Source organism: Squalius cephalus (genome assembly GCF_949319135.1).
Source record: "Squalius cephalus genome assembly, chromosome: 11".
Taxonomy (NCBI): domain Eukaryota; kingdom Metazoa; phylum Chordata; class Actinopteri; order Cypriniformes; family Leuciscidae; genus Squalius; species Squalius cephalus.
In genome coordinates, this window is record NC_137132.1 from 3,045,765 (window position 1) to 3,068,264 (window position 22,500).

The window sequence follows — 22,500 nt, forward strand, 5'->3', positions numbered from 1 at the left end:
GTTACTTGTAACATCAAAAAAGTAATCTGATTACGTAACGTATATTACTTGTAATACCTTACTTTACTCGTAACATTAAAAAGTAATCTGATCATGTAATGCATGTTACTTGTAATGTGTTACTTCACGCGTTACATCAAAAAAGTAACCTGACTGTGTAATACATGTTACTTGTTGTGCGTTAATTTACTCGTAACATTAAAAAAAGTAATCTGAACATGTAATGCATGTGTTCTTGTTATGCGTTACTCCAAGGTTGAAAACACTTGATCGCTAGTTTTTCCACAGTCTGAAAACATCACTAGATCAATGTAGATTTCAGTCTGAGGTTTTCTTAGAGAGGAGAGCTACTGTAGAAACTTGTCCATTTTGAACATAATCAGAATTATCATAATTATCATCTAATAAGGGTAAATCGAGTGGAGGGAGCATTAGCGTTTACTATGTAGTCTGAGTTGGGTTTCCACAGAGTTGTATCTCCACCAGACCAGTTCTGATATCAAAGACGTTCAACTTGTACGAAGTTCTCCTTCTGCTGGTCAGACAGGAACAAACTCAATTGCGTTTGCAATAATTGAACCTGTATTATATTTTTTGTATATATGTGACCCTGCATCACAGAACCAGTCTCGAGTCGCACGGGAATATCTGTGGCAATAGCCAACAATACATTGTATGGGTCAAAATATATAGTTTTTTCTTTTATGCCAAAAATCATAAGGATAGTTAGTAAAGATCATGTTCTATGAAGATATTTTGTAAATTTCCTACCGTAAATATATAAAACATGTATTTTTGCACCCTCAGATTCCAGATTTACAATAGTTGTATCTCGACTAAATATTGTCCTATCATAACAAACCATACATTATTTATTATTATTTATAATAAACATCAAATAGCTTAATAGCTTATTTATTCAGCTTTCAGATGAAGTATGAATCTCATTTTCAAAAAATGTACCCATGTGGCCCAGGGTCACATATTTTATAGTTTCCACATGATTTTAAATTATTTTATTCATTGGTTTGTTAGATGCAGTATTAGGGGCCGCTCACATATCGCGTCTTTTGCGCGCGCAAGTTCGTTATTTCAAATGTAGCCGCGCGGTATGCGCGCTCATAATGGAAGCGACGCGGTCGCGGTGCGACGCGCTCGTTTTTTCCAAGCGCGTCCGCGCCGCATCGAGATAAAAACATCTCAACTTTTCAGAATGCCGCAAGCGCACCGCAGGTCACGTGACAAGAACCAAGCTTAGCAACGACAGACGCCTCCGGAGCGCAACCACCCGAGCGCTTTGGAAAAAAGGACAACGCGGCGCGCCTAGCGTTTTCGACGCGTTTTTAGGCGCGATATGTGAGCGGCCCCTTACTGTGCTATTACTGTATTATGTTTAATAATGCATCTCTTCAGTTAAAACCAAAAACACACACTGCCCATTGAAGTGGACGTCTAAAAAATCTCTTTGTAAAATGTGTAAAAAAAATAAAAAAAAAGTTCAGATCTTGTTTTTCATGCACTAAGACAAGTAAAAACAGGGGATACAAAAATCCTGACTGAGGTTGTCATAATTCATGCACGAAAGGGTTAAAAACAAGCATCTATTCATTCATTCATTAGTCCTGACACTGATTAGGTTTACTTGTAATTGATAAACACACTTTTGTGTTTAAGATACAAATCTGTACATTTTTATTTTATTTATGTTTGTTTGTTAACCCTGACGGGGTTTACTTTTAATTGATAAACACTTTAAGTGTTTAAAAATTTCTAATAATTTTAGTTTGTTTTGTTGTTTTTATTATTATTCTATGTATTTATTTGCCATTTTTCGATCAGTTGGATTCTGCGGGTCTTTCTGATCCCACTGTCTCCCGCTGATTTGGAGAAGTTTTCCATGTCTTATCTCGCTGACCGTTATTCCAGGAGTGGATTCCAGAGCCAAGGCCTTTTATGGAGTGGTTAGGGTGTCCAGCTGACCCATAATGCACTGCGTCTGCTCGCTATATGAGACCCATTCACAGCAGAGACAGCGCTTCTCTCCTCCACCCGTGAGCCCATGGCTTCTTCAGCCTCGTCGTTCCAGCGCTCATCGCGTTACAGCACCAGCACCGTCAGATCCTTCAACACCGACTCCCTCCACCCGAGACTTCACAGTGAGTTTGGAGAAGAAACATCCATCAGCTCCATCACAAACGGGTTCGAACCCGAGTCCTTCAGCCGTTGCCATGGTGATGTGCAGAATGAGTCATCGTGGGGCGAATCCTTTGGAGGTTATCAAGGTAAAAACGGTTTAATTCCACAGTGATCAAGAGTCTTTTATGGGTTACCACGGTAAACAAGTGTTTTATAGGTTACCAAGGTGACCGACAGTCTTTTGGAGGTTACCATGGGGACCAGCAGTACCAGACACCCCAAGGAGGAAACCAGGGCGACTGGATCCTCGGAGATGAAGTACAGGGTGAGTGAGGAGAACACAGTTTTAATGGAAAATGTGAAGTTCACCAGGCAATAGGTCCAAGATTTATTCAGCTTTATTTGCGGATATTTTTGTGAAGGAAAAAAAGTTGTTCAATTAAAAACCAAAAGTACTTTCATGTTTCATTTTGATGTTCATTCTGATGGGATTGGAGTGGAGTGAGTAACATAACCCCCCAGAGAGCATTAATCAGCGCTCAGAGCCCAAAACTAAGCAGAAAACAGTGTGAAACAGTGATGTACAGCTGCCGTGAGACCTCAGGAAGGAGAAACCACAGTTATATTGTGCACTGTAAGAAAAAACCTGTTGAAGAATGGAAAAAAGGTACAGGTCATTTTCGGCTAGGACATTTATAGACACTTCCTTTAACGCTAAATCACAATGCAATGCATAGTTCAAATTACACCTGTGAACACTTAAAACACTTTTTACTATTTTTGCAAACTTTTTTGTTTTAAATCTAACTTCTTTTAGACTTCAAAAGTATATATATATATGAAGAGTTCAGATGCAAAAGCCTCTAAATGCCATCTGAAATTTTCTTCTAGAATGATCATTTTTATCAAGCTCGTATATTTAAGTTCAATAATTTAACTTAAATGCCAATGGAAATTACCTATTAATTGTCATTTAAGTGAAATTACTGAACTTAAATATACAAGCTTGATAAAAAGAAAATTTCAGATGGCACTTAGAGGCTTTTGCATCTGAACTCTTCATACATACATATATATATATATATATATATATATATATATATATATATACTTTTTTAATTTGTACTTTTTTAATCTGTACTTGTATTAATTAAGTAAAAGGCCATTTAAGTACACTTAAAGCGACTGCACTTTCATGACTGTTTGACTGTTTCTTAATTTTTCTGTTTCATATAGAGATAATGATTCTCCCATGATTCTGAACAGACTAAAACAACAACAAAATAACATGTAAATTACAACAAGTTCTTACAAAATATTAATTGCTGCAATCTATTTAAAACATACCTAATTAATTTTAATTAATTATTTATTTAAAAAATCGGTTTGAGTGAAGGATTCGATGAGGAATACATTTTGTCACTTGTCGCCACCTACTGGTGTAATTGATAAAAAATATATTTGAAGCGGTGCAAAAGGTGATTTTCTCAATTTTGATTATTGTAGACGTCAGTGTTTAAATCCAAACTATAAACTTTTATCCCAGAACTTCTGTGATAATATTAATTATTTTAACACAGCAATAATGATACTGTGTGGTTGAAAAACCTGTTTGTGAAGCTGTTTCATGAGCTTGACTTCACCGTTTTCACAAATTCACGTTTTTGTTGTTTACGCGAAGACGGTAAAGGCATTGTTTTCAAAAGCTTGTGCTTTCAGGCGCCCAAACCTATTGTTGTATAATGAACGTAAAACTTTTAATGCGTTTTGGCCGTTCGTTTACACGATAACGGCGTTTTGGGTGCCTGAAAATTCAAACTTTTGATAATGAGTTTCAAAGTGCAAGTTTTTGGAAACGGTCTCCGTGTAAACAACAAAAACGTGAATCTCTGAAGACGATCGCCATCTACTGGCCTGGCAGCAGAATACAGTGTTTTTCCATGGGAATGGGGAACTCAAAGGTAAAACTTCAAGCATATCGTTGTCGTGTATACGTACTGCTCATGTTTATGTCTCATCAGTGTCTCCATTTCAGCTCGCGGCTCTGGTGTGAGCGCGGTGCGAGCGAGGGGGAACCGCTACTTTCTGTCTGCAGACATCAGCGGGTTCGAGCCTCATGAAGTGGTTGTGGTGGCGTATAATCAGCGGGTGGTTATTCATGCGGAGAAGGTGTGTGTGATCTCAAATATTCAGAATAGCATGCTGACGACTGTCTTAGGAGTATGCAGTATATTCACAGTGTACATTATACATGTATATGTGTGAAACCCTTGTGATAAAGAAGTATGCTTAATGTGCACTTCAATACTTAAAAGTGTATTTTTTCAAAAATTGTGACTGCAGATAACATATTTGTGACCCTATAGCCAATAGCAACAATACATTGTACGGGTCAAAATTATCGATTTTTCTTTTATGCCAAAAATCATTGGGATATTAAGTAAAGATCATGTTCCATGAAGATATTTAGTAAATTTCCTACCGTAAATATATAAAACATGTATTTTTGTGAGTGAATGCTGCACAATCGCCAACATAAATGAACAACTTTAAAGGAGATTTTCTCAACGTTTCCATTTTTTTGCACCCTCAGATTCCAGATTTTCAATAGTTGTATCTCGACCAAATATTGCCCTATCATAACAAACCATATGTATAAATCTCAATTGCAAAAAATGTACCCATGTGGTCCAGGGTCACATTTGTGAAATAAAAGGCCACTGAAGTGGACTTAAAGAGAGTACTCTTTCATTTTAAAAACTTTTTTAAGTAGGCCTATACTATTTCTGTAATAAGTACTCTTTTTAAACATATGCAACAGTGTAGACTACTTTTTTTTTTTTATAACAACTCATTAATAACATAATACATAAAAAAAATATTGGATTAAAATATAAAGTACTGTATTTCTTTCTTTCTCGAATGACACCGAACAGTGTAGAATACTACAGTTTGAAGTGTTTATCGATGCATACTACATATAGTTTCACATACTGCAAGATCTTTATTTTGAAAGATATTAATACTTTTATTCAACAAAGACACATTAAAATTGATTAAAGTTACAATAAAGACATTTATAATGTTACAAAAGATTCTATAAAAATGCTGTTCTTTTCAACTTTTTATTCATCAACGAATCCTGAAAAATAAAATGCATCTCAGTTTCCACAAAAATATGATGCATTGATGATAATCAGAAATATTTCTTGAAATATACTAGAATGATTTCTGAAGGATCATGTGACACTGAAGACTGGAGTAATGATGCTGAAAACTCAGCTTTGATCACAGGAATACATTACACTTTAACACATATTCACATAGAAAACAGTTATTTTGAATTGTAATAATATTTCACAATAGTACCGTATTTTTTGATCCAATAAATGCAGCCTCGATGAGCAGAAGAGACTCTTTCACAAACACTTTTAAAATCTTCCCAACCCCAAACCTTTGAACGAGTCTGTCTTGTCCTGCTTTCAGATCGGAGCAGACGGGAGCGTTGCAGGAAAGTTTACCCATAAGTCTGTGCTTCCAGCAGACATGAACCCTTTATCTGTGAGCAGTGAACTGACCCCCGAGAAGATGTTGATCATCAGCATCGAACGCATCCGTGACCTTTCACCTTTGACCTCTGACCTTCTGTGATCTCAACACTTCAGAGAGGAGAAACAGTCAACGCAAACCTAGACTCAAACTCCACCGAACCAAAAAAACATAACGTCAGGGAGGATGTATTCTTTAATCTCAGTTATGATATACTAAATTAATCTCTCTTAGAAGAAAAGGTTCTATGGAATCTTCAAGGGTTCCGTCAGGCGCTTCATATTTAGAACCTTTAGGGGTTCCATCATGGGATCATTTTATAGATTTAGTTTTATTTATTTTAATTAAATTTTATGAATTAAACAGCTTGTAAACATACTTTATCACTCTAGAAAAAATTTAAATAACCCATTAAACATGAAAGTATTACACGATCATTTGAGACTTTTCTCATTATATGGAACAATTTTATTATAAAGAGTTCTTTAACATTGAGTCAAGAACCCTAGAGTTCTATGTAGATCCTATAAGAACATAAGAGTGACTCTTTGATTTCTACTCATTATCTTTCAACTGTTAGTTGGTAAGAAGTAAAGATAATCACAAACAGAAGATGTGTCTTGAATCAGTCAAAGGACTTTACTGTACAGTATATTCACATATCACAGACATCATCTCAAAAAGTCTTTCATTTGCACCAAAAAACATTTGGTTTGCACATACCCTCTAAAAATGCTGGGTTGCTTCAACCCAAATTTGGGTCAAATATGGACAAACTCAACCGTTGGGTTAAATTTTTAAATTACATTTTTAACCCAACTTTAGGGTTTGTCCATATTTGACCCAAAATTGGGTTAAAACAACCCAGCATTGAACCTGAACTTGAATTTCCCAACACTTCCATGTGTGGATGGAGTTTGATCTTGTTAATTTGATCTTTCTTGAGTTTCTTCCCTGATGCTTTCAGAGTTTTGTGTAACACTAACAGTTTGATAATACACCATCTAAACCTTGAGATACATACACTGGAAAAAAAAAATTCAAAGATGTTTGGAGTGTTTTTTACTTCAAAATTTGATGTTTAATTCCATGTGTTACCTGCCATTTCTTTGTAATATTTAGTGAAATTTAGTAATTAATTCTACACAGGTTTTTTTTCAGTGTGAGTCACATATACATAATGTTTGTCAATGGAAAATCAATATTTAGACCATTTAAAAATCATTCTCTTTCCAGTTTTCTAACATGATAAAGCAATGTCATAAATCATCTTTTCCTGAGTGAGGTTTTATGTTAATCAGCCTCTTTGTATATCTTGATTTATTTATGCGTTTATTGTTTTGTTTCTACACAGTCATTTTTTCATCCATTTCCAATATTTTTTTTATGCATTTATCCATTTTCCGTATTGAAAATCAGAAAATCAGAAAAAAAATCAGAAAGAGCTTTATTGCCAAGTGTGCTTGCACCCACAAGGAATTTTTCTTGGTACTGAAGCTTCCAGTGCACATATACAAATACAAATACAGCAAGAACATAGTAATACAAATTCTAAGAATGAAAATATATAAAAAATAAATAAAAATAGTATAAAAGTAAAAAAGTAGGGTCACAGTTGGGTTTAGTCTGAATAAACATTTACAGATTATGAACATATTCACAGTATTTTGAGTAGTATGAATAATATAAATATCACCTGAATTAGAGAATATTACACTAGACAGTGGGAGTCTAGCGCATGTTACAGATTATAAACATATTTACAGTATTTTGAGTAGTATGAATAATATAGATATAAATATCACCTGAGTTTATTGCACTAGACAGTGGGAGTATTGCACTTACAGGCATATGCTTTGGGGGGCATGTTAAGTGTTCAGAAGGGAAATGGCCTGTGGAAAGAAACTGTTCCTGTGCCTGGAAGTTCTTGTGGCCAGTGATCTGTGTCGCCGTCCTGACGGTAACAGTTCAAACAGGGGATGTCCAGGGTGAGTGGAGTCTGTGATGATTTTACCTGCTCTCTTCCTCACTCTGGAAGAGTACAGGTCCTGGAGGGTTGGCAGGGGGGCACCAATAATCCTCTCTGCAGTCCGGACTGTCCGTTGTAGTCTCCTGATGTCCGATTTGGTAGCTGAACCAAACCAGACAGTGATGGAAGTGCTTAAAACAGACTCAATGACGGCTGAGTAGAACTGGATCAGCAGCTCCTGTGGCAGATTGAACTTCTTCAGCTGGCGAAGGAAGTACAGTCTCTGCTGGGCCTTTTTCACAATGGAGTCAATGTGATTTGCCCACTTCAGGTCCTGGGAGATGGTAGAGCCCAGGAACCTGAATGACTCCACTGCTTCCACAGTGCTGTTCATGATGGTGAGAGGGGGGAGTGCTGGGGTGTTTCTCCTGAAGTCCACGATCATCTCCACTGTTTTGAGTGTGTTCAGCTCAAGGTTGTTATAACTGCACCAGACAGCCAACTGTTCAACCCCCAGTCTGTAAGCAGACTCGTCACCATTTTGGATGAGACCGATGACAGTGGTGTCGTCTGCAAATTTCAGGAGCTTGACAGAGGGGTCTTTAGAAGTGCAGTCATTAGTGTACAGGGAGAAGAGCAGTGGGGAGAGAACGCACCCTTGGGGGGCGCCAGTGCTGATGGTGAGGGTCCTGGATTGTATTGATACACAATACCTGTATTGTGTATTTTAACGCTATAAACTCTTTAAATGCTCAGAGTTGTGCCAATAAAGTTTACTGAGTCTGACTCTCCATGTAGAAGATTATGATAAAGATTATGATAAAGGTGAATATAGAGGGAAACTATGTTATTTCAGGACTGGGAAAGAACTCAGCTCAGGTCTCTCATTTTAATTCATATGGTTTGTTTTAATGCTATAATGTTCTTACTATTAACTGTTCTTTACAAAATGGCTCTTATAAAAAAAATGATATTCCAGTCTTTAAGCCATTCAAGTATTTGAGTTCACAGTATTTGAGTTCATACCTGTGAAGAGCTTATGATGCACACTAATAAACAATTATTTTCCTAGTATATTTGTCTTGTTTTCCAGCACAAATATCTAAACATTCTTAAATCAAGATACATTTACTGGAGAAGCAAAATGACTCAAGATATTAAGTTTTGCTGTCTGAAAAATCCATCAAAATTAAGTGAGTTTATGCTTGAAATGAGAAAAAAATAATTGCCAACAGAATAAGAAAAATTATCTTAATTTAAAGGGAAAAAGCCTGTCGTCTTCCCAAATAGTTAAACTTCAACACCCATAATGCACTGGGCATGATGCCATCCAACGCCACTCCCACCAGTCTGGTATAGACACACTTACAGAGTCAAAACCAGATTGCTTGAGTAGGAAATACTTCCTAGCAAACTTTTACTCATAATGGTGTCGATTTGTGTTGTTCCCGGCTGCAAGATTTCAAAGAGTGAACGTTTATCAGGAGTGTTTCTTTTGGTTTCCACTGAGGATCCAGCGTGTTGGATAAAGCCTGAAAAGATTCATAAATATGGAGAGAACACTGCGATGGAAAATCGGACAAATGTTTGTACTCAACATCTCAAACGGGATGACCAGGAACAGTGTTTTAGGCCAAACACGGGGAAAACTGATGGAAACGGCCATTAAAATATGACAATAAATCATGAAAAACATAATATAACATTCAGAAACTGTATGCTATGAGTAAACTGAATAAGGATCAATAAATAAACACTGATACGAAAACATTTGATTATTATGCCGGATTTGATTCGACGTGAGCGGAAGTGCGGTTTAGATTGGGTTTGTGTTGAAGAGCCGCTAACAAAGTCACTTATTCACAAGTGTAAATGTGCAGCATTATTATAAGTTTCTAAAAGATTGAAGTCCGTCAGGTGAAACAAGCTTTTTGATGCAATTCTTCTGTTTTATCCCAGTTATTATTCCCTTTCTGAGGCTTCCGTAAATATTTAGTTCATCACAAAGCTGCATTTAAAAATTAAGTTTAATGGTGCAATGCAAACATATTCAATAGTGCGCGAGTCGTCCCACTAAACATTGGATGTCGGATAGACGTGCAGATCATGTCTATATTGGGTCCGTCGGTCCATAACCAATTCTGGACATCTATTCGACGTCCAAACTAGGTCCACTATTTGGACGGCCAACCATGACCCAACTTGGACGTCACATTGATGCTCAACATTTGACCTTTGGACTGGGTACTTTTTTTGGACGTCATTTGGACGTCTATGACAGGAGCAGGAAATTTACATGATTAATATGTAAAAAATTTTTTTTACAAATATCAACATTGTTGTTATCAACATGATTAATACATATGAATACAGATAATTTATAATTATTTAAAGGGGACATATCATGCTAAATCCACTTTTTTTAGCCCTTAAATGCATTTTGTTGTATATTTGGAGTGTTTAGAAGTACAGAAAAGTTGAAATTATTCTCTTCAGGTGCTTCGTTGATATCTTTATATTCTGTTTTGGCCTTATTTTTCAACCTGTTCCGATTTTTCTGTTATCTATGACGTTTTGTGAACTATTACGTCACAGTATTTGCAGCGGAACTGCCAAATAAGGACATTGACTTCCAGCCCAACACTTCGAGCAATCCGCCATTTTTATTTCTCGCTGCAATTTTGTAGTCCAAGCTAAAAGATGCAGAAGTTACGAGAGGGTGAGTTAAAATGTTCGGTTGTTGGATGTAGTAACCCACACGCTTCATTACACGTCTAATGTAGATGAACTGCTGCGCTTGTGACAGGGCGCATGTTTAACTGAAAGAACGAGCAGAGAGAGAGAGACCCGGTCGCCCGCGCACTCTCTCTCTTCGGAGCCAGGCGAAAGTGTAAACAAGACACCGTCTCCAAACTAGACGCTGTCTTGCTCTCTCTCCCTCGCACATATTAATCAAAATAAATCGACACGGTGGTAAAAGGTCGGAAGACCAAAGTTTCATGTGTAAATACAGTAACACACCATTGCGATACATCCATATGAAGACGTTGTTCTGCAGGTTCGTCGTCTTCATTTTCATCTCGCTCCGGCTCCGACTCTGGCTCGAACATGTAAGGCTGGCTGGACAAGTCTTCCGTTGTTGACATTTTGTTAATAACGTGTGAATAAAAAGTTTCTGTGCCGCTAGATAATCGTATCTCTGCTATCATACAAAAATGGCCGAACGGGGTGGAGTTGAACCGAGTGTCACCTCTGCAAACTGGAGAGGGGGCGGGGTATGAAGTGTCTCAATTGTATTTAAAGAGACCGCACCAAAACGAGTTGCTCTCAGACGCACATCAGAAAAGGGGTAGAAAAGGGGCCTGTGGAGCTATAATAATGAGGAATTCAGACCCAAGCATTGCAGTTCCGCTTTATATAGACTACAAATGTATGATTTATATGTAAAAAGGATTTAAAAGCATGATATGTCTCCTTTAAGATCATTTTCCAAAAACTCATTTGGTTTCATTACAACTCAAGACATTTGATTGACATTTGAGACGCATACAATGGTGTAATGCTGTAGCTCAAACAGTAGAGAGTTGGCGCTTGCAATGTCAATATCATGGGTTCGATTCCCAGGGAAAGCAAGAACTGATAGGAGTGTAAATGTGGAATGCAATGTAAGTAACGTTGGATAAAAGTGTCTGCCAAATGTAAATGTAAATATATGGTACAGAAAACATGTCCTCCACCCTTTTGAAACATGAAACAACAGTTATAGAAGTTGTATAAAAACGACGTCTAAAAATAGTCTAAATTTGATGTTGAAAAGACGTCCACATTTGGACTATAAATAACCCTTACACAGAGGTCCCACAGACGTCAACATTAGACGTGTGGTAGACGTCGAAAAAAGACGTTATAAAGCAACCCCTTCAGTGGACCGAAATTGGACGTCCAAACATTACATAGAAAAGACGTCACTCCGGCGTCACATTGCGCAGAGGGGTAACGTATTATTGTGTATTTTTCATGGTCTTAGTGAGGGAAAAATCTGACATAAGCAAAATTTTAAATGTCTCTCTTTGTATTTTTACCAATGCCAAATAAAGTTCTGGAATAATAAATCACATGGAGAGAAAGGAAAACACAGATCTTATGAATTAATTAAGAGAAAGTTTAAAGAAAGTTCATCTAACATACTGTCAGTTACCAAAGATGGCAAAATATAGATGAAAACCGACTCAATGTTATTTACACTATTTAATCAAATAAATGTTCCCTTTGAATAACATTTATTTACAGATGATTTACAGATATTTAAGCTATATGAATTGCTTCTCAAGTAAATGTATCTTGATTTAAGAACGTTTAGATATGTGTGCTGGAAAACATGACAAAAATACACATATTTTGCAGTGTAACTTTACGGGTTAAAGTTATGGGTCACCTAAGCGGACGTTTCTAATGATATTGAGATGTTCTGCTCATTTATGACAGATGGGATATTCCTCTGTGTGAATGTGTCTCTCACATGAAACTCACTCAGGGCTTTATAACCTACTTACAGCAACAGCCAATCAGACGACAGAAGAGCAACACAGCCAATCAGAACTCAGGAGAAACACACAACTACAAGAGAACACAAGAGCACAATTCACACCAGTCTGAATGTCCTCATGTTAAAATCTCTTTATTTATCCCTGATATACAAAAACTTTTTGTTCTATTGCTGAGCTTTTTTTCCTGTGAAAAACGGCAGATGTTTTTCTGTCGTTGTCGTTTTAACTCTCGCTGAAGATTGATGAAACTCTGAGAACGGCCTGAAGATGTACACTGTAAACGGAGTGAGTGTGGAGATTTAGTAAGAGGTTTTGAACTAACACTGTTTGTTTGTGTGGAAATGAAATGCTTTTTGGCCCTCAGAGTTTCTAGAGCTCCACACTGGGAACATTATTAGCTTAGTTTGTGTTTTTGTCTCGTTTTCCCAGTACAAATATCGAAACATTCTTAAATCAAGATGCATTCACAATTATTTAAGATATTAAGGCTCGTTTGCTTAAAAAATGATCAAAATGAAGCGAGTTTGTGCTTAAAACAAGAACAAAATCTGCTGGTCTGAAAAATAATCTTGTTTTACTTTTAAAGTTGATTTTTCTGACCTCCACTGGGTTTTTTTCTAAACACAAAACTACATTTTTCAATAAATATTTGAAGTAATTTTGCTTCTCCAGTAAATGTATCTTGATTAGAGAATATTTGGATATTTGTACTGGAGAACAAGACAGAAACACTGAGCAAGAAAACATTTTTCACAGTGTTAAAAACATCATCAAACATTTGGAAACACTTCTCAACACAGCTCAGCTCTTTTTCTTTACAAAAATATGGTTATCTCCCCACAAAGTCATTAATTCTGGTTACTAATGAACAACAAAGACACAAATGTTATTGCACAAATATACATTATCTTCCAATTACTGAAAATAACGACAATAATATCAAAAATAAAATCACTACTTCGTTGATCACATGTAAGATTGTTAATAAATATGATTCTCGGAAACAACATTTCTAATACATGAAATGAAATGGACCACCACAACATAATAATAGTAATAATCTATAAACGAGATGAAACTGCATCAAATAAAACAGAAGCGATCATGATTTGCTCTTTTGGTCACTTTAACATGTTTAAAGGAGTGTATCTGACAGTACTAGATAAAGGTCAAAGGTCAGAGGTGATTCTGACACACAAAACTCTCTACAAACTTCAGTCCAACCATTACATATCAGTCTGACTTTTGCAGTTTTGTGTCACACAACAGGAGCAGGAGGCAAAAATGACCAAATAAGAACAAATAAATGGCAAAAGGAAGAAAATATTTAAGTTAACATGATATTTTAAATATATTAAAATCTGTAAATCTACATGAATCAACACAAAAAATAAGCCTCTCCTCCACCGGCCAACAGATTAAAGCTTATTGGTCAAATCTGTCAGTCAAATTCAATTCGGTTCAAATTAAAAGGATGAGCTAATGAAACGCAGAGTCACGAAACACTTAGAAATCAACAAACATTTACAACGGTCAATAAAACACTCGCAGATCTGACTTTTTGTTCTGTTCGGCTATTGTTCGCAGAAATGCAGGAATAGATTTCAGTTGAATCTCACAAAAACCGTCAAGAGCACGTCTGTCACGTTAAAAATTAAAAACTTAATGCATTATAACGGTATTCATAATGTATGTTACAATGCATCTTTGCATAAATAATTGTAACCAAAGTTCAAATGTATAATATTTTCAGATTCCTTGTTCCATTTTAATGCATTATACTTTCTAAAGGTGTGTTCGATTAATAAATACGCATCAACTGGGGTTACAATTATTCATGAGATCATACGATGCATTATAAGGCTTTAAGTGCATTACATTTTGCGTAAAGAAAATGTATCTTTACCTTCAGGACCATTAAGATTTTTTTGCATTAAAAATAATATTGCTATAATTTAAGTATTTACACACCATAGTAGCATTTGTTATTTATGATGCACTTTTTTGTATTTTTCATTATTCTCAATGATTTTCATTTAAATTCTCATTACAGAAAAATGCAGATTTGCTATTTTTTATGTACTTTGTAAATAATGAAAGATACAAAAAGAATTATGATTTTCATTCAAATTCTCATTACAAAACTGTGTTATTGTTTATAGTCAGAGTTTTGAGATATAAATGCGTAATTGCAAGAAGAAAGTCCAAATTGTGAGATATAACATCACAATTGTGATGTACCGTATATAGTCCGAATTTAGAGATATAAAAGCGCAATTGGAAGAAAAAAGTCAGAATTATTATTAGAATTATGTACTTTTTTTTTTTTTTTTTTTAAGTTTTATTATTATCAGTGGTGATTCTCATTTAAATTCTCATTACAAAAAAACAAAAATAACAACAAAAGAAAATTACTACTGCAACTATAGTGTAAATAATGCAGAAAATAAATACTTATTTTTTGGTAATGAGAATATAAATGAAAATCCTAATTGAGAATTTCATCAAAAAAATGCAAAACAAACAAAAACATCCAAACACATAATACAAATTTTGAAAATCTAGAAAATCTTAATGGTCAATTGCACAAATACTCATATTTGTTTTCTTGATAGGTTTTGTGAAATTCATCATCAGTCATCATAGACAAAAACTAGTCCTGCCAAAGTTTCAACAACAGAGAGAAAGAAAGACGGAGAGATTTTCCTGTCTGACGAGACGTGTTCATATTCAGACACAAACAGTGATCTCTGTATCCATCAAACACATGTTCCTGTGGCTTTAAGTGCTAAACTGATCTGAAAGAACATTACATTCTCCTGGATCAAAAAAAAATCAAAAATCAAAAATCAAAAATCAAAAATTAGTGGTTATTGCAAAGCACATATTTTGAAGTTCTCACACAACAGAAAAACCCTCACTGTTAGTTTGCATGAATAACAATATTGTCAGTTCAAATGTTATCGTTGTGTTTAACCGTCCTTTTAGTGCAAAACATGCAGAAGATAAATGGTGGCGAATCTTTTAAAAAAAAGGCTCGTTAGTGTTCAGGCTACGTCATTTCCAAATCAGAAACCCATAAAAGTGCGCATTATTACACAACAGTATCAAAGCTTGATGAGATGATACGGTTTCGCTGTTAGTCTGAATCTGACCAGATAACACACATATAAACACTTTGGCTTGAAACAGCAACTCAATCTGCTTTCGGAGAGGAACAACAACAAAAAAGTGAAAAGATATCACTCCCACTCCGTCTCATTCTCTCCATCACTCTTCTCTCTCTGCGTTTCGCCTACACCACTCTTTATATATATATATAGAGATGAATGAATGCCCACAGACTCCATGACGACAGATGAAGCGTCCAAACAGACCTTGTGTATCACGGTTTTTGATAACACTTTACAACAGGGTTTCATTTGCTAACATGATGAACTAACATGAACATTTTTTATTAACTCACATTAACAAAGGGTAATGAAAACACACTGCTCGTTGGTAAAGCGTTTAAAGGGATAGTTCACCCAAAAATGAAAATTAGCCCATGATTTACTCTCCCTGAAGTCATCCTAGGTGTGTATGACTTTCTTCTTTCAGACGAATACAATCTGAGTTATATTAATAAATGTCCTGGCTCTTCCAAACTTTATAATGAAAGTGAATTGCTGTTTCTGTTTTGAAATATGCACTTTTATGATGGATATATGCACTTTTATTGATGGATATATGCACTTTTATCATGGATAGATGCACTTTTATGATGGATAGATGCACTTTTATGATGGATATATGCACTTTTATTGATGGATAGATGCACTTTTATCATGATAGATGCACTTTTATGATGGATAGATGCACTTTTATCATGATAGATGCACTTTTATCATGATAAATGCACTTTTATCATGGATAGATGCACTTTTATCATGATAGATGCACTTTTATCATGGATAGATGCACTTTTATCATGATAGATGCACTTTTATCATGGATAGATGCACTTTTATGATGGATAGATGCACTTTTATCATGATAGATGCACTTTTATCATGATAGATGCACTTTTATCATGATAAATGCACTTTTATCATGGATAGATGCACTTTTATCATGGATATATGCACTTTTATCATGGATAGATGCACTTTTATCATGGATAGATGCACTTTTATCATGGATAGATGCACTTTTATGATGGATAGATGCACTTTTATCATGGATAGATGCACTTTTATGATGGATAGATGCACTTTTATCATGGATAGATGCACTTTTATCATGGATATATGCACTTTTATGATGGATATATGCACTTTTATCATGGATAGATGCACTTTTATGATGGATAGATGCACTTTTATGATGGATAGATGCACTTTTATCATGGATAGATGCACTTTTATGATGGATAGATGCACTTTTATCATGGATAGATGCACTTTTATCATGGATAGATGCACTTTTATGATGGATAGATGCACTTTTATGCACTTCAAAACAGAAACAGCCATTTACTGCCATTATAAAGCTTGGAAAAGCCAGGACATTTTTTAATATAACTCTGATAGTATTCGTCTGAAAGAAGAAAGTCATACACACCTAGGATGACTTGAGGGTGAGTAAATCATGGGGTAATTTTCATTTTAATTTACACTATCCCTTTAACTAATGTTAACAAATGAAACCTTATTGTAAAGTGTTATCACAAGTGAAAAGAGTGACTGAAAGGGTAACATATGGATCTGTCTCACATATAAACACACATACTGTACAAGCACACACACACAAGTCTCGATGCTCCCTGATTCTCCAACACTAGTGTAGGAAGTAAAGACAGGAAGACCTGAAAGCGAGCGGAGAATCCAGGTTTTTTTGGATGCGTCTCTGAATAGTTGGCGTGCCGTCACTGGGACTTGTCGTCGGAGTCGGAGGTGTTTGGTTGGTGTTCTCTGGGAAGTGTGATGCTGGTGTGACGGTCCCACAGTTTGTGAAGTTCAGTGGCTTCGCTCTCGCTGCTCGTGCCACTCGTCCCGCTGTCTCTGAAACTGGCCAGCGGGGGGCGCACTTTCACTCCCTTCACCGTCATGGAGCCCTCGATGGCTTTACGCAGCTACGACACAAACCAGAGCTGGTTAACAACTCATCAAAAGTGTTATAAGTTTAGTTGTTTTAGTATGATTTATATATGTACAGAGCACCGCACATGACATGTGGACAAAAAAATATTTATATCGTGGATACAAATTAACAATTCGTTTATATCACTTTCCAATACGTCAGCACATTTGAATAATTTGATCCTTGGTTTTAAGTAAATTGTGCGCCTGATATAATTTGTTCCCAAGTTTTACTAAATCGTGCGCACAATATAATAATGTTCCCTAGTTTACGAAATTGTGCACGTGATATAATAATTCGCTCCCTAGTTTTACGAAATCGTGCACTCAATATAATAATTTGTTCCCTAGTTTTACGAAATCGTGCGCACAATATAATAATTCGTTCCCTAGTTTTACGAATCGTGCTCTCAATATAATAATTCACTCCCTAGTTTTACGAAATCGTGCGCTAAATATAATAATTCGCTCCCTAGTTTTACGAAATCGTGCGCACAATATAATAATTCACTCCCTAGTTTTACGAAATCGTGCGCACAATATAATAATTCGTTCCCTAGTTTTACGAAATCGTGCGCTAAATATAATAATTCGCTCCCTAGTTTTACGAAATCGTGCTCTCAATATAATAATTCACTCCCTAGTTTTACGAAATCGTGCGCACAATATAATAATTCGTTCCCTAGTTTTACGAAATCGTGCGCTCAATATAATAATTCACTCCCTAGTTTTACGAAATCGTGCGCACAATATAATAATTCGTTCCTTAGTTTTACGAAATCGTGCGCACAATATAATAATTCGTTCCCTAGTTTTACGAAATCGTGCGCTCAATATAATAATTCACTCCCTAGTTTTACGAAATCGTGCGCACAATATAATAATTCGTTCCTTAGTTTTACGAAATCGTGCGCACAATATAATAATTCGTTCCTTAGTTTTGTGAAATCGTGTGCACAATATAATAATTCGTTCCCTAGTTTTACGAAATCGTGCGCTCAATATAATAATTCACTCCCTAGTTTTACGAAATCGTGCGCACAATATAATAATTCGTTCCTTAGTTTTACGAAATCGTGCGCTAAATATAATAATTCGCTCCCTAGTTTTACGAAATCGTGCGCACAATATAATAATTCACTCCCTAGTTTTACGAAATCGTGCGCACAATATAATAATTTGTTCCCTAGTTTTACGAAATCGTGCGCTAAATATAATAATTCGCTCCCTAGTTTTACGAAATCGTGCTCTCAATATAATAATTCACTCCCTAGTTTTACGAAATCGTGCGCACAATATAATAATTCGTTCCCTAGTTTTACGAAATCGTGCGCACAATATAATAATTCGTTCCCTAGTTTTACGAAATCGTGCGCACAATATAATAATTCGTTCCCTAGTTTTACGAAATCGTGCGCACAATATAATAATTCGTTCCTTAGTTTTGTGAAATCGTGCACTCAATATAATAATTCGCTCACTAGTTTTACGAAATTGTGCTCACAATGTAATAATTCGTTCCCTAGTTTTACGAAATTGTGCACACAATATAATAATTCGTTCACTAGTTTTACGAAATCGTGCACGCAATATAATAATTCGCTCCCTAGTTTTACGAAATTGTGCGCACAACCACTAGTTGTTCCCTAGTTTCCCTAAATCATGCGCACAATGTAATTTGTTCCCTAGTTTTACTAAATCGCGCACATGATATTATTCGTTCCCATTAATTAATAGTCAAAAGTGACATTAAAGACATTTATAATGTTACAAAAGATTCTGTTTTTTAAAATAATGCTGTTCTTTTGAACTCTCTATTCTTCAAAGAATCCTGTGATACAACAATGCATCATGGTTTCCACAAAAATATGAAGCAGCACAACTATTTTCAACATTTAGAAATATTTCTGAAGGATCATGTAAAAAATCCAGCTTTGATCACAGGAATAAATTACACTTCACATAGAAAACAACTATTTTAAATTGTAATATTTCACATTATTGTCATTTTTATTGTATTTTTGATCAAATAAATGCAGCCTTGGTGAGCAGAAGAGATTATTAAAGAGATATAATATTGTAATATTGGTGTTTTTGTGTGACTGCTGAACTCTCACCTCTCTCAGCGAAACAACTCCAATAAGTCGTCCGATACTGGTGACGTACGCGTGATCCAGACCCAACAGAGAGAAGATGGTGTGAGTCTGCCGGAGAGACAAAGAGGTTCATCATTGAAACATGATTGTTTAATTTTGGTCTTTTAAAATAAATGAGTTTAATATCCTCTAAACCACAGGGATGCAACCCAAACACCTTTAGCTCTTACAATCAAAGGCACATTTTTAGTATAGAAATCATTCACTATATTTGAAGCACCAGTTATGTTTAAAGCAAATGTGTCTTTTTGTTGCCACAAAAAAGCATGCTTTGCAGAAAGAAAAATCAATCTCAAATATCATTAAGGATATTGAACTTGGATTCCTGTAAAGAAATCAATACACTAACAATATTAAGTGATGAATTTATATTGTGCATTTTATAATCATAACATGAAGTTAAAATCTTATCTGAAATGTATCACTTATTAATAAATAAATGTTAAAAGCAAATAGCATAGCACAGAATTTATGATTAATACTTGGCTTGGTTAATGAATGAAGAATTTAAATATATATATATTTCTGCATTTCACCACTGCTCTGGCTTGTTTCCTACTCTAGCTTTCTAATGAACCTGCCATTATATACTGTGAATAATCGCTGGCACTGTAATAAACAGCTTCAGATAAAAGCTTACATGAAAGTGAATAAATGTTAATGTAAATGAACATAAATTAGGTCATGTGACTGGACAGACTAAGAAGTATGTTACCTGGCAACAAATTAATTTGAAATAAAAAGGTTTGCTACAACTTTTTTCTACAGATTTTTGCAATGCATAGCTAATTTGCATGTGAAATTAAGAACAAAAACTTCAGTATATAATTTATATATGTACATACATGCTAGTGTTTTCATGAAAAATTACATTTTGGTGCATGACACTTTGGGTAACATTGCAAGGAAATAGTTCCTATAGGAAATAGTAATGTTTGGAAAAACTAAATTCTGACCACCGAATTAAGTTTTAAATTTAGTAAGTTTTCCTCTTGAAATGTTACTCAAAGTGTCATGCACCATGCACACAAAACATAAGAATTCAAATATGAAGCAACAAAAAGCACAAAAAAACGTGGACTTACTGGAAAACTTACAAAACTTAAAACTAAATTCTGACCACATATTTAGTAAGTTTTCCGCTTGAAATGTTACTCAGTTATAAGTGTCATGCACTATGCACACAAAATATGTAAACTCAGATGTGAAGCGACAAAATGCACACAAAACATAAAACTAATGCACACAAAGCTAAAGTTTACTGGAAAACTTACTAAATTTGTGGTCAGAATTCCGACCACAGAATTAAGTTTTCAATTTAGTACGTTTTCCAGTGTCATGCACACAAAACACAAAACATGTAAACTCAATTATGTTTCATATTTGAGTTTACATGTTTTGTGAGCATGGCACATGACAAATTGGGTAACATTTCAAGTGGATAACTTAGTAAATTTACAAGAAAACTTACTAAACTTAAAAACTAAATTCTGACCACAAATTTAGTAAGTTATCCAGTGAATTCACATATTTTGTGTTTCATATGTGTTACGGTCAATCATGTTTGTGTATTCATGATCTGTGTTTTTCATCAGATTCTGATTGGCTTCAGATCCTGTCAGTCATCTAGGATTTGTTTGCGTCTCCATGACGCTCCGCCGGAAGTTGGCTATAAAAGGTGATGTTCACATGAGAATTCAAATATGAAGCATGGTACATGCCACTTTGGGTATAATATAATATAAAATAAATCTCTACAGTAAGTGTGTGTGTGTGTGTGTGTGTGTGGGTAAATGGAGAGAGATAAAGGAGAGTGTGCATGCAAGTGTGGAAATAGGTGTAGGTGTATCTGAGAATGAATGGACGACATTAAGTACATTTACCGCTGCCGGCAGGAGAGAATGATGCATCTGTGTGTGTGTGTGTGTGTGTGTGTGTGTGGACCACTGCAGAGCGAGTCTTAATAAACACTTCTCTGCTCTTGCCACAAGTGAGTTTGCAAAAGCAGACGATTAATCCAGTGTCAGCATGTGTGTGTGTGTGTGAGCAAAACACTTTATTAAAAACGTCATCTTATATTTATATAGATCCTGAACGTGTACACACACACACACACACACACACACACACACACACACACACACACACACACACTCACTTGCTCGCTCACACACACACACACGCACACACACGCGCACACACACACGCGCACACACACACACGCACACGCACACACACACACCTTGTGCAGTGAAGTGCGTTCCACCAGCTGGAAGGGGGCGGGGTCAATCTTGCAGTTGTTGAAGTTCACCTGCTCGTCAAGCTGTTGCTCCTCCCACTCCTCAATCTGCATTCAGAAACACACTGATTTTACTCGTACTTTTATTTTTTGCATTTTCCATTTTATATTTCTGGTATCACTTTAAGCCTTAATCTTCATTTTTAAACATTAATTAATGCATTGACAAAGAATGAACAATATATTTTACAGCATTTCTTAAAGGAGAACTCCGGTCAATTTTAACATTGAGCTCATTTTTTTGTACATTTGGAGTGCTGTCAATACAGAGAACAACGACAAAAATCGGTGTTGCCTACACCGAGTTATTCTATTTTTAAAATTTGCACCCTGTTGACTTCAATGGGGCAAGTACTAAACCTGCTTTTAGCCTCTTAACATCCTTGATGTGTCATTACAAGTGCCCAGCTAATGTGAGTGATTCCTTCAGAGTGAACACGAGTGAATCTGACTGCAGTAGATGTGAAAGATATGTGAAAGATACACGCATAGGTTTAATACCTATGATCACGCGCGTGAACTCGGCAATCGACTACTTTGGACTTCAACCGAAAAACAGGATGTAAACAAAGGTATTTGCGCTGGCTTAAATAACATCATTTTTATACATATCTTTCACATCTACTGCAGTCAGACTCACTCGTGTTCACTCAGAAGGAATCACTCACATTTTCTGGGCACTTGTAATGACACATCAAGGATGTTAAGAGCCTAAAAGCAGGTT

At 35.6% G+C, this 22,500-nt stretch overlaps 3 protein-coding genes across 11 annotated transcripts in view; 2 read left to right on the plus strand and 1 right to left on the minus strand.

The window, feature by feature from the left end:
- fam131ab (family with sequence similarity 131 member Ab) overlaps window positions 1-22,500 on the plus strand; it is a 335,743-nt gene that overhangs the window by 34,660 nt on the left and 278,583 nt on the right. The gene's annotated exons all lie outside the window — the stretch shown is intronic.
- Window positions 1,900-7,916, plus strand: hspb12 (heat shock protein, alpha-crystallin-related, b12). 2 transcript variants are annotated; one of them, XR_013822790.1, is made up of 5 exons: window positions 1,900-2,282; window positions 2,354-2,461; window positions 4,172-4,305; window positions 5,623-6,427; window positions 6,511-7,916. XR_013822790.1 is itself a non-coding variant. In XM_079886581.1 (4 exons), exons 1-4 carry the CDS (start codon window positions 2,060-2,062, stop codon window positions 5,785-5,787), a joined length of 630 nt encoding a protein of 209 aa, XP_079742707.1. In that variant the 5' UTR covers window positions 1,900-2,059; the 3' UTR covers window positions 5,788-7,916. The 2 variants fall into 2 exon arrangements, 1 of the variants encoding a protein (XP_079742707.1); XM_079886581.1 differs by having other exon boundaries at window positions 5,623-7,916.
- The window catches only part of clcn2b (chloride channel, voltage-sensitive 2b), an 87,406-nt gene continuing 76,934 nt past the window's right edge, over window positions 12,029-22,500 (minus strand). For all 4 annotated transcript variants that reach the window (XM_079886520.1, XM_079886518.1, XM_079886519.1 and 1 more), the window contains 3 exons: window positions 21,720-21,824; window positions 19,439-19,525; window positions 12,029-17,314 (listed from right to left, as the gene is read on the minus strand). In XM_079886520.1, coding sequence (XP_079742646.1) covers window positions 17,108-17,314; window positions 19,439-19,525; window positions 21,720-21,824 — 399 coding nt within the window. In that variant the 3' untranslated portion in view covers window positions 12,029-17,107. The remainder of the gene's footprint in view (window positions 17,315-19,438; window positions 19,526-21,719; window positions 21,825-22,500) is intronic.

Coding starts and splice junctions, on each gene's coding strand:
- hspb12 (XM_079886581.1), top strand. CDS start 2,060: ATGGCTTCTTCAGCCTCGTCGTTCCAGCGCTCATCGCGTTACAGCACC. Junction 2,283..2,353: donor ATCCTTTGGAGGTTATCAAG/GTAAAAACGGTT, acceptor AGTGTTTTATAG/GTTACCAAGGTGACCGACAG. Junction 2,462..4,171: donor CCTCGGAGATGAAGTACAGG/GTGAGTGAGGAG, acceptor TCTCCATTTCAG/CTCGCGGCTCTGGTGTGAGC.